Consider the following 12,839-nt stretch of genomic DNA (forward strand, 5'->3'; position numbering starts at 1 on the left):
GAGTGGGAATTGAACCTGTGGCGAGCCCAAAAGGCCCTCCCGTCTGCATTCTGCCGCCCGAATACCCTATCTGTGTGACTTTGCTTACCCCCCCCCCCACACCTGCTTATCTGTTACCTACTTGGCTGTTGTAAAGCAAACCGAAGACAAATTCCTAGTATACGCAAGTATACCTGGCCAATAAACCTGATTCTGATTCTGAATCCTGGCGTCTGGATGCTGAACGCTGGTGAAACAGGCCCAACCCCGATTTAATTGCGAGATTTGTAATTATTTGTTTTTATGTTTTAATATTGCATTTCTATTTCCAAGCAATTGTGAAACACTGCACTTATCCAAAGCTGCCCATATATGCGGGGTTCAGTCAGCTGGCTGCATCACTGACTGAAGCTGTCTATACTTGGTCATGCTCATTTTGAAAATTGACCTTATGTCATACGGTTTATTATTGGTTTTTCAGTTGCATTTGTGCCTTGTTGTTGCAGTTATGACTTCTGCATTTTATTTCTATGCAATGAAGCCAGCTGTGTGAATTGGCAGTAGTGGTGATCTTCATTTGTAATTAAAACATTGATGATCTGATAGATTAGTTAAGAAGATACAGCATTTGCTGATTTTGTGTGCTGTTCTTTGCACATGACATTTTATGTAAATTGAACAGCAATGCCTGTTTTAAAAGTAAGGGATTTTCCAGCAATTGTTTATTTATGTATTTTATTTATTATTTAGTTTCTTATATAGCGCAGCAAATTCCCTTGTGCTTTACAACTGGACACAATGATAACCTAAAACAATTGCAAACAACATTGAAAAAAACAAGACTGAGTAATAACAGACAATCATATACTCCTTTCACATCTCCAATGCTGCATCCCACCCGTCAATTGGAAACGGGTCCTTCCCGGGTGGCATGCGGCATTGGAGAATCTGCTACCCCATTCGCTGGTTGTCCGACCCCGCAATATGCTGGGTCGGTTGAGATAGCGGCGGGGGGCGGAGCCGGCGCTGGGAGATGAGCTTATCTCTGCGCCGCCTCTCCCTATCTAGTAAACGGGTCCCGAATCGCCTCGACCCGGGAATCCGTTTACAGAGCCACTGACCCGGTATTCAACCCGGGAATAACACTGCTGTATTCCCGGGTTTAATTACCGGGTCAGGCGACATGGGAATTCCACCATGACGCTTTCACACCGCACACTGACCCGTGTCGACCCGGTAATAGAGGTAGGAAGGCCCTGCTCACAAGCTTACAATCTATAGTATTCTCTCTAATTCTCTTAATTTGTAGTGTTGCAAGAAACAATACATGTTTCTTGCCAATTTTTAGTAATTGCCAGACAAAAGCAACCCCTGATAACAATTATTTTCATTTTAATCTTTGGTTGCAGAGAGAAAGATCTTGATGAAGTGTTACAGAGTCACTCAGTATTCATGAATGTTTCTAAAGGTCAGGTTGCTAAGAAAGAGGATCTTGTCAAGGCATTTGGTACAGAAGATCAGACAGAAATATGCAAACAGGTATTGTGAGAGAAAGGAGTATCAAATCTTACTGCTTATTTTATATATATATATATATATATATATATATATATATATATATATATATATATATATATATATATATAATTTTTCTTACGCCCTAGAGGATGCTGGGGTCCATTTTATTACCATGGGGTATAGACAGTTGCGCAGGAGCCTTTGGCACTTCAAGACTTTTTGAACATTGTGAACTGGCTCCTCCCTCTATTCCCCTCCTCCAGACCTCTTTTAAAACCTTAAGGTGCATACACACGGAGAGATTTTGACTATGAGAGATTTTGACTAACTTTTCCCTTGAACTGGCAGTAGGAGATTTTGACTAACTTTACCATATATTTTGTCTAACTATGCAAGAGATTTTGGCTATGGGAGATTTTGACTATCATTTAAATAAGGGGATGAGTGTCATATATAGGACGATTTTACAGGGTGGCTGGTATTTAAATAGCTAAAAGTAAAAAAAAAAATTTTGCGTGGGGTCCCCCCTCCTATGTAAAACCAGCCTCGGGCTCTTTGAGCCAGTCCTGGTTGTTAAAATACAGAGGAAAAAATGAGTAGGGTTCCCCTATATTTAGACAACCAGCACCGGGCTCTGCGTCCGGTCCTGGTTTAAAAAATACGGGGGACAAAAGACATAGGGGTCCCCCGTATTTTTCAAACCAGCACCGGGCTCCACTAGCCAGGGAGATAATGCCACAGCCGGGGGACACTTTTATATTGGTCCCTGCGGCCGTGCCATTACCCCCCAACTAGTCACCCCTGGCCGGGGTACACTGGAGGAGTGAGGACCCCTTAAATCATGGGGTCCCCCCCTCCAGCCACCCAAGGGCCAGGGGTGAAGCCCGAGGCTGTCCCCCCCATCCGTGGGCGGTGGATGGGAGGCTGATAGCCTTTCAATAGTAATATTGTTCTTTACAGGTGGCCTACAGGTCCCAGCAAGCCTGCCCCAGCATGCTGGCACTTGGTGAACCACAAGTGCCAGCATGCCCGGACATAAAGGGCCTGCTGGCACCTGTAGTCCACCTGTAAAGAAAATATTGGGGAAAAAACACGACACATTTTTAAAAAAATCCTTTATTAAACTGGGTCTTCACCTGGGGGCGGCGGCCTTTAAGCTCTTTTGCATGGCCGCCGCCTTCCCAGGACTTCCAGCATCTTCACCTGGTGGGCGGCGGCTGCTAAGCTCTTTTGCATAGCCGCCGCCCATCCAGGACTTCCACGGCGTCTTCAGGAGCTCTTCTCCGCTCCTCCTCCGCCGTCGGACTGAAAGCCGCTGCCTCGCGCTGACTTATATAAGTCAGCGGGAGGGAACGGGGCGATGACGCGGCGAGCCGTGATTGGCTCGCGGCGGCCATCTTGAATTTCAAAAATGACGCTGAGGCGCCATTTTTGAAACTGGTACCGCTCCGCTGCCAAACTCTGCAAGATAAAGGTAAATTTCCCCCGCCCGCACCGCTGCCGCAACCCGCCGCCGCCCACACCGCAACCCACCGCCGCCCATACCGCAACCCGCCGTCGCCCGCACCGCCGCCGCAACCCGCCGTCGCCCACACCGCCACCGCAACCCGCCGCCGGCCACAACCCGCCGCCGCCCGCACCACCGCCGCCTGCAACATCGCTATCGCTGGGAAAAATCGCTGGCCTCTTAAAGTATTAGCGATTTTGACTAACTTTTGCAGCGACATAGCCAAAATTGACTTGCCTGCACTGACTATTTTTCCCAGCGATAGCGACCTAGCGGGGACGCGCATCGCTATCGCTGCCTGTATACACACGGAGCGATCTGCACTAACTTTCTGAGCGATTTTGACTATATAGTCAAAATCGCTCAGTTATATCGCTCCGTGTGTATGCACCTTTACTCTCACTGGCGAAAAGTGTACATACATGTACAGCCGCTGATGTGCCATCCCCAGCCAGTATAAATATTACATTGCTGAGGCTGAAGGGCGGGGCTTCTCTTCAGACTTGCCAGAACACTCACTGGGTGCCATTTTCTCCTGCAGAAACTCCAGTGTGAAGCTCCTGAACGCGGTTTCTCCTCATGACAACGCTGCCTGATACAAGTACAGGGTGTTATAGAAGGGGCAGAGAGTGTTCATTATAATTAGGTCTGTGGGCCTATTATTGGTATATGCACTATAAGTGGGTAATATTTCCACAATTCACAATAAGGCGCAGTGGTGGACTGGCAAATCCCTCTGTGTCTCTCTGACAGACTTTAGTGATAGGGGTGTGTTTGTACAAGTGTGTAACATGTCAGACATTGGGGAGGGTTCTTCCCAGGAAGAACCCATTTTGGATGCACAAGAGGGTAATGTGGTGGCCCTTCCCTCTCAGAAGGAGCCGGAGTGGGTGAGAATGTTGCAAAAGAATATGTCAATGCTTGCAAAGAAATTCTCTGAGTCTGAACAACAGACTAAATATTGGAGGTAGTCTGTGGAGGATGCACTGTTTACTGACCCCTCCATATCATCCACTCGGGCCCCATCCAGTTCCCAGAAAAGGTCTCTGGCCCAGATAATGCAAGGGGACACAGATTCTGACGTCGACACTGGGGATTTGAGAGGGGTAGACCCCAAATTAGCCAAAAGCATACAATGTATGATAGTTGCTGGTTCCAGAGGAAAAGGATTATTTTAAATTAAATAAAAAGCAGGTTGTGACTTCCTCCTTCAAAGGATTTGAATGCTTTCTTTGAAGAATCCTGGGCTAACCCTGAGAAGAAATTTACCCTTCCCAGAAGGATACGTTTAGCGTATACTTTCCCTGAGGAAGACAGGCACAAATGGGAGACACCCCCAATGATAGACACCTCAGTTTCTTGGCTGTCTAAGAAAATAGTTTTGCCTGCCCCTGGTTCAGCCTCTTAAAAAGATCTAGCTGACCGTAAATTAGAAACAACCCTAAAAACTATATATACGGCTAACGGAACGGTGCTCAGGCCCACCATTGCTTGTGCGTGGGTGGGTAACGCTGTGGAAAAATGGTCTGACAACTTGCTTGTTAACATAGACACAGTTGACGGATGAAATAGTCCTAACTCTCGGCCATATCAAAGATGCTGCAGGTTACTTAGTTGAAGCTATGAAGGATATTGGGTTGCTGAGTTCAAGATCCTCCACTATGCTGATTTCAGCCCGCAGGGCGCTGTGGATCCGCCAATGGAATGCTGATGCGGAATCAAAAGAATATTGAGGCGCTTCCTTACAATGGAGAAGCCCTCTTTGGAGACGAGCTGGATGCCATGATTTCAACAACTACACAAGGCAAGTCAGCATTTCTGCCTTCCTCAGCTGCTCCACCTAGGAAAGGATTTCATTCTCATACGATGCAATCCTTTCAACCCAACAAGTCCAAAAAGGCAAAGGGTACCCCCTTCTTCGCAGGAAGAGGTCGTGGAAGAGGTAAAAAATCTACAACACCATCAGGCTCGCAGGAGCAGAAGTCAACAGCTACTTCTGCTAAAACCTCAGCATGACGCTGGGGCTCCCCTGCGGGAGTACGATCGGGTGGGGGCATGTCTACTGTCTTTCAGCCAGGTCTGGGTTCACTCAGATCTGGATCCTTGGGTATTGCAGATAGTATCCCAAGGGTACAAATTGGAATTTCAGGACCTTCCCCCATGCGGATTTTTCAAATCAGCCTTACCAGCTTCTATTCAGGACAGAGCAAAAGTGCTGAACGCAGTACAGAAATTATGTCAAGACAACGTAATTTCCTTAGTTCCTGTATCACAACAGGAAAAAGGGTTTTATTCAAGCCTGTTTGTAGTGCCGAAACGGATGGCTCGGTCAGACCGATTTTAACCTAAAGACTCTGAACCTTTTATTTGAAAATAAGAATTTACTCACCGGTAATTCTATTTCTCATAGTCCGTAGTGGATGCTGGGACTCCGTAAGGACCATGGGGAATAGCGGCTCCGCAGGAGACTGGGCACAACTATAAAGAAAGCTTTAGGTCTAACTGGTGTGCACTGGCTCCTCCCACTATGACCCTCCTCCAGACTTCAGTTAGGATACTGTTCCCGGAAGAGCTGACACAATAAGGAAGGATTTAGAATCCCGGGTAAGACTCATACCAGCCACACCAATCACACCGTATAACTTGTGATACAATACCCAGTTAACAGTATGACAACAGCCTCTCAACAGATGGCTCAACAATAACCCTTTAGTTAAACAATAACTATATACAATTATTGCAGACAATCCGCACTTGGGATGGGCGCCCAGCATCCACTACGGACTACGAGAAATAGAATTACCGGTGAGTAAATTCTTATTTTCTCTGACGTCCTAAGTGGATGCTGGGACTCCGTAAGGACCATGGGGATTATACCAAAGCTCCCAAACGGGCGGGAGAGTGCGGATGACTCTGCAGCACCGAATGGGCAAACTCTAGGTCCTCCACAGCCAGGGTGTCAAACTTATAGAATTTTGCAAACGTGTTTGACCCCGACCAAGTAGCTGCTCGGCAAAGTTGAAGAGCCGAGACCCCTCGGGCAGCCGCCCAAGAAGAGCCCACCTTCCTCGTGGAATGGTCTTTCACTGATTTAGGATGCGGCAGTCCAGCCGCAGAATGTGCAAGCTGAATCGTACTACAGATCCAGCGAGCAATAGTCTGCTTTGAAGCAGGTGCACCCAACTTGTTGGGCGCATACAGGATAAATAGCGAGTCAGTTTTTCTGACTCCAGCTGTCCTGGAAACATAAATTTTCAGGGCCCTGACTACGTCCAACAACTTGGAAGCCTCCAAGTCTTTAGTAGCCGCAGGCACCACGATAGGTTGGTTCAGATGAAAGGCTGATACCACCTTAGGGAGAAATTGGGGACGAGTCCTCAATTCTGCCCTATCCATATGGAAAATCAGATAAGGGCTTTTACATGACAAAGCCGCCAATTCTGATACACGCCTGGCCGAAGCCAAGGCCAACAACATGACCACTTTCCACATGAGATATTTCAATTCCACGGTCTTAAGTGGCTCAAACCAATGTGACTTTAGGAAATCCAACACCACGTTGAGATCCCAAGGTGCCACTGGAGGCACAAAAGGGGGCTGAATATGCAGCACTCCCTTAACAAAAGTTTGAACTTCAGGTAGTGAAGCCAGTTCTCTCTGGAAGAAAATCGATAGAGCCGAAATCTGGACCTTAATGGAACCCAATTTTAGGCCCATAGACACCCCTGACTGTAGGAAGTGCAGGAAACGGCCCAGCTGAAATTCTTCTGTTGGGGCCTTCCTGGCCTCACACCACGCAACATATTTTCGCCATATGCGGTGATAATGGTTTGCGGTTACTTCTTTCCTAGCTTTAATCAGCGTAGGAATGACTTCCTCCGGAATGCCCTTTTCCTTCAGGATCCGGTGTTCAACCGCCATGCCGTCAAACGCAGCCGCGGTAAGTCTTGGAACAGACAGGGCCCCTGCTGCAGCAGGTCCTGTCTGAGCGGCAGAGGCCATGGGTCCTCTGAGATCATTTCTTGAAGTTCCAGGTACCAAGCTCTTCTTGGCCAATCCGGAACAATGAGTATAGTTCTTACTCCTCTTCTCCTTATTATCCTCAGTACCTTTGGTAGGAGAGGAAGAGGAGGGAACACATAAACCGACTGGTACACCCACGGTGTCACTAGAGCGTCCACAGCTATCGCCTGCGGGTCTCTTGACCTGGCGCAATACTTTTCTAGCTTTTTGTTTAGGCGGGACGCCATCATGTCCACCTGTGGCCTTTCCCAACGGTTTACAATCAGTTGGAAGACTTCTGGATAAAGTCCCCACTCTCCCGGGTGGAGGTCGTGCCTGCTGAGGAAGTCTGCTTCCCAGTTGTCCACTCCTGGAATGAACACTGCCGACAGTGCTAACACGTGATTTTCCGCCCATCGGAGAATCCTTGTGGCTTCTGCCATCGCCGTCCTGCTTCTCGTGCCGCCCTGTCGGTTTACATGGGCGACCGCCGTGATGTTGTCTGACTGGATCAGTACCGGCTGGTTTTGAAGCAGGGGTTTTGCCTGAGTTAGGGCATTGTAAATGGCCCTCAGTTCCAGAATATTTATGTGCAGGGAAGTCTCCTGACTTTACCATAGTCCTTGGAAGTTTCTTCCCTGTGTGACTGCCCCCCAGCCTCGAAGGCTGGCATCCGTGGTCAGCAGGACCCAGTCCTGTATGCCGAATCTGCGGACCTCTTGAAGATGAGCACTCTGCAGCCTTGGAGACAGGGTTATCAGCCGATGCATCTGAAGATGCGATCCGGACCACTTGTCCAACAGGTCCCACTGAAAGGTTCTTGCATGGAACCTGCCGAATGGAATTGCTTCGTAGGAAGCTACCATCTTTCCTAGGATCCGCGTGCAGTGATGCACCGACACCTGTTTTGGTTTTAGGAGGCCTCTGACTAGAGATGACAGCTCCTTGGCCTTCTCCTCCGGGAGAAACACTTTTTTCTGTTCTGTGTCCAGAACCATCCCCAGGAACAGTAGACGTGTCGTAGAACCCAAGGGGTGACTTTGGAATATTTAGAATCCAGCCGTGCTGTTGTAGCACCTCCCGAGATAGTGCTACCCCGACCAACTGCTCCCTGGACCTCGCCTTTATCAGGAGATCGTCCAAGTACGGGATAATTAAAACTCCCTTCTTTCGAAGGAGTATCATCATTTCGGCCATTACCTTGGTAAAGACCCTCGGAGCCGTGGATAGACCGAACGGCAACGTCTGGAATTGGTAATGACAATCCTGTACCACAAATCTGAGGTACTCCTGGTGAGGATGGTAAATGGGGACATGCAGGTAAGCATCCTTGATGTCCAGTGATACCATGTAATCCCCCTCGTCCAGGCTTGCAATAACCGCCCTGAGCGATTCCATCTTGAACTTGAATTTTTTTATATACGTGTTCAAGGATTTCAAATTTAAAATGGGTCTCACCGAACCGTCCGGTTTCGGTACCACAAACATTGTGGAATAGTAACCCCGTCCTTGTTGAAGTAGGGGCACCTTTACTATCACCTGTTGTGAATACAGCTTGTGAATTGCCTGTAACACTGCCTCCCTGCCTGAGGGAGTGGTTGGTATGGCAGATTTGAGGAAATGGCGGGGGGGAGACGTCTCGAATTCCAGCTTGTACCCCTGAGATACTACTTGAAAGATCCAGGGATCCACCCGTGAGCGAGCCCACTGATTGCTGAAATATTTGAGACGGGCCCCCGCCGTACCTGGCTCCGCCTGTGGAGCCCCAGCGTCATGTTGTGGACTTAGAGGAAGCGGGGGAGGACTTTTGCTCCTGGGAACTGGCTGTATGCTGCAGCTTTTTCCCTCTACCTCTGGGCAGAAAGGACGCGCCCCTAACCCGGTTGCCCCTATTGGGCCGAAAGGACTGTACCTGATAATACGGTGCTTTCTTTGGCTGTGAGGGAACATGGGGTAAAAATGTAGACTTCCCAGCTGTTGCTGTGGAAACTAGGTCAGAGAGACCATCCCCGAACAACTCCTCACCCTTATAAGGCAGAACTTCCATGTGCCTTTTAGAATCTGCATCTCCTGTCCACTGCAGAGTCCATAACCCTCTCCTGGCAGAAATGGACATTGCACTTATTTTAGATGCCAGCCGGCAAATATCCCTCTGTGCATCCCTCATGTATAAAAGTGCATCTTTAATATGCTCTACGGTTAGCAATATAGTGTCCCTGTCTAGGGTATCAATACTTTCCGACAGGGAATCTGACCACGCAGCTGCAGCACTGCACATCCATGCTGAAGCAATAGATGGTCTCAGTATAACACCTGTGTGTGTATATATAGACTTCAGGATAGCCTCCTGCTTTCTATCAGCAGATTCCTTCAGGGCGGCCGTATCCGGAGACGGTAGTGCCACCTTCTTTGACAAGCGTGTGAGCGCTTTATCCACCCTAGGGGATGTTTCCCAACGTGACCTATCCTCTGGCGGGAAAGGGTACGCCATTAGTAACCTCTTAGAAATTACCAGTTTCTTATCAGGGGAAGCCCACGCTTCTTCACACACTTCATTTAACTCTTCAGATGGAGGAAAAGCTACTGGTAGTTTTTTCTCTCCAAACATAATACCCTTTTTTGTGGTACCGGGGGTAACATCAGAAATGTGCAACACATTTTTCATTGCCTCAATCATGTAACGTGTGGCCCTACTGGAAGTTACATTAGTCTCATCGTCGTCGACACTACAGTCAGTATCCGTGTCGACATCTGTGTCTGCCATCTGAGGTAGCGGGCGTTTTAGAGCCCCTGATTGCTTTTGAGACGCCTGGGCAGGCACAGGCTGAGAAGCCGGCTGTCCCACATTTGGTATGTCGTCAAACCTTTTATGCAAGGAGTCGACACTGTCGCGTAATTCCTTCCACAGCACCATCCACTCAGGTGTCGACCCCACAGGGGGTGACATCACATTTATCGGCATCTGCTCCGCCTCCACATAAGCCTCCTCATCAAACGTGTCGACACAGTCGTACCGACACACCGCATACACACAGGGAATGCTCTGACAGAGGACAGGACCCCACAAAGCCCTTTGGGGAGACAGAGTATGCCAGCACACACCAGAGCGCTATATAACACAGGGATCCCACTATAAATGAGTGTTTTTCCCTTATAGCTGCTTATATTATATATACTGCGCCTAAATTTAGTGCCCCCCCCCCCTCTCTTTTTTACCCTTATGTAGCTTGACACTGCAAGGGAGAGCCAGGGAGCATCCTTCCAGCGGAGCTGTGAGGGAAAAATGGCGCCAGTGTGCTGAGGGAGATGGCCCCGCCCCTTTTCCGGTGGACTTCTCCCGCTTTTTCTGGAATTCTGGCAGGGGTATTTTTACACCTATATAGCCTTCCTGACTATATATGGTGTAGATTTGCCAGCCAAGGTGTCTTATATTGCCCTCAGGGCGCCCCCCCCCCCAGCGCCCTGCACCCATCAGTGACCGGAGTGTGAGGTGTGCATGAGGAGCAATGGCGCACAGCTGCTGTGCTGTGCGCTACCTTGTTGAAGACAGAAGTCTTCTGCCGCCGATTTTCCGGAACACTTTTTGCTTCTGGCTCTGTAAGGGGGCCGGCGGCGCGGCTTCGGGAACGAACACCAAGGTCGGGTCCTGCGGTCGATCCCTCTGGAGCTAATGGTGTCCAGTAGCCTAAGAAGCCCAAACTACCACCAGTTAGGTAGGTTCGCTTCTTCTCCCCTTAGTCCCTCGCTGCAGTGAGTCTGTTGCCAGCAGATCTCACTGTAAAATAAAAAACCTAAAATATACTTTCTTTCTAGGAGCTCAGGAGAGCCCCTAGTGTGCATCCAGCTCAGCCGGGCACAAGATTCTAACTGAAGTCTGGAGGAGGGTCATAGTGGGAGGAGCCAGTGCACACCAGTTAGACCTAAAGCTTTCTTTATAGTTGTGCCCAGTCTCCTGCGGAGCCGCTATTCCCCATGGTCCTTACGGAGTCCCAGCATCCACTTAGGACGTCAGAGAAAAGGTTCAAATTCAAGATGGAATCCCTGAGAGCGGTGATCTCCAGCTTGGAGGAAAAGGAATTTCTGGTATCGATGGACATCAAAAATGCTTATTTACATGTTCCCATCTACCCGCCGCATCAGGCATACCTGAGGTTTGCGGTGCAGGACTGCCACTACCAGTTCCAAACATTGCCTTTCGGGCTCTCCACGGCTCCGAGAATATTCACCAAGGTGATGGCGGAGATGATGATTCTTCTTCGCAAGAAAGGAGTCAAAGTCATCCCATACTTGGACGATCTCCTCATAAAAGCGAGATCCAGGGAGAAAGTAGTGCAGAACATTGCACTTTCCCTGACTGTGCTTCAACAGCACAGTTGGATCATAAACCTTCCAAAATCACAATTGGAACCCACAATGAGGTTATCATTTCTGGGAATGATATTAGACACTGAAGCACAGAAAGTATTCCTACCGGTGGAAAAGGCTCTGGAGATCCAGAGGATGGTCAAACAAGTTTTAAAACCAGCACGCGTATCGATTCATCAGTGCATCCGCCTGCTGGGGAAGATGGTAGCAGCCTACGAGGCTCTACAATTTGGCCGATTCCACGCTAGGGTGTTCCAATGGGACCTACTGGACAAGTGGTCCGGATCGCACCGGAGTATTATCCTGTCAACAAAATCCAGTATTTCACTCTTGTGGTGGCTTCAAAGTTCTCGCCTCCTGGAGGGACGCAGATTCGGGATTCAGACTTGGATCCTGGTGACCACAGATGCAAGCCTCCGAGGTTGGGGAGCAGTCACGCAAGGGGAAAGCTTCCAAGGACGATGGTCAAGTCAAGAAGTACTCCTTCACATAAACATTCTGGAATTGAGAGCTGTGTACAACAGCCTTCATCAAGCGGCACAACTTCTTCAAGGTCGTCCCGTACAGATCCAGTCAGACAATGTAACGGTAGCTTACATAAACCGCCAGGGCGGAACAAAAAGCAGAGCGGCAATGGCAGAGGTGACAAAGATACTCCTCTGGGCAGAAAGATTTGCAAAAGCTCTGTCGGCAATTTTCATTCCAGGAGTGGACAACTGGTAAGCAGACTTCCTAAGCAGACACGATCTCATAGAAACATAGAATTTGACGGCAGATAAGAACCACTTGGCCCATCTAGTCTGCCCCTTTTTTATTTTATCCTTTAGGCAATCTCAACCCTTTTTTAATCTTGATTCTTTGTAAGGATATTCATATGCCTGTCCCAAGCATGTTTAAATTGCCCTACAGTCTTAGCCTCTACCACCTCTGATGGGAGGCTATTCCACTTATCCACTACCCTTTCTGTGAAGTAATTTTTCCTTAAATTTCCCCTGAACCTCCCCCCCTCCAGTCTCAATGTATGCCCTCGAGTTCTAATACTTCTTTTCCTTTGAAGAATGTTTCCCTCCTGAACTTTGTTAAGACCCTTTATATATTTGAAAGTTTCTATCATGTCTCCCCTTTCCCTTCTCTCCTCCAAACTATACATGTTAAGATCTTTTAGCCTTTCCGGGTAAGTTTTGTGATGTAGGCCATGCACCATTTTAGTTGCCCTTCTTTGTACACTCTCTAATGTATTTATATCCTTCTGGAGATAGGGTCTCCAGAACTGGACACAGTATTCCAGATGGGGCCTTACCAATGACCTATACAGTGGCATTATCACTTCTTTTTTCCTGCTACTGATTCCTCTCCCTATGCAACCAAGCATCTGACTTGCCTTTCTCATTGCTTTGTTGCATTGCTTTCCTGCCTTCAAGTCACTTGAAATAGTGACTCCTAAATCTCTTTCCTCCTCAGTAGTTTC

General features: G+C 48.3%; 1 protein-coding gene across 1 annotated transcript in view; it reads left to right on the forward strand.

Annotated features, from left to right (window-relative positions):
* Nucleotides 1–12,839, forward strand: part of SBDS (SBDS ribosome maturation factor) — a 39,419-nt gene that overhangs the window by 887 nt on the left and 25,693 nt on the right. Inside the window, exon 2 of the mRNA XM_063953763.1 lies at nt 1,389–1,518. Coding sequence (XP_063809833.1) covers nt 1,389–1,518 — 130 coding nt within the window. The remainder of the gene's footprint in view (nt 1–1,388; nt 1,519–12,839) is intronic.

Source organism: Pseudophryne corroboree, chromosome 2 (genome assembly GCF_028390025.1).
Source record: "Pseudophryne corroboree isolate aPseCor3 chromosome 2, aPseCor3.hap2, whole genome shotgun sequence".
Taxonomy (NCBI): domain Eukaryota; kingdom Metazoa; phylum Chordata; class Amphibia; order Anura; family Myobatrachidae; genus Pseudophryne; species Pseudophryne corroboree.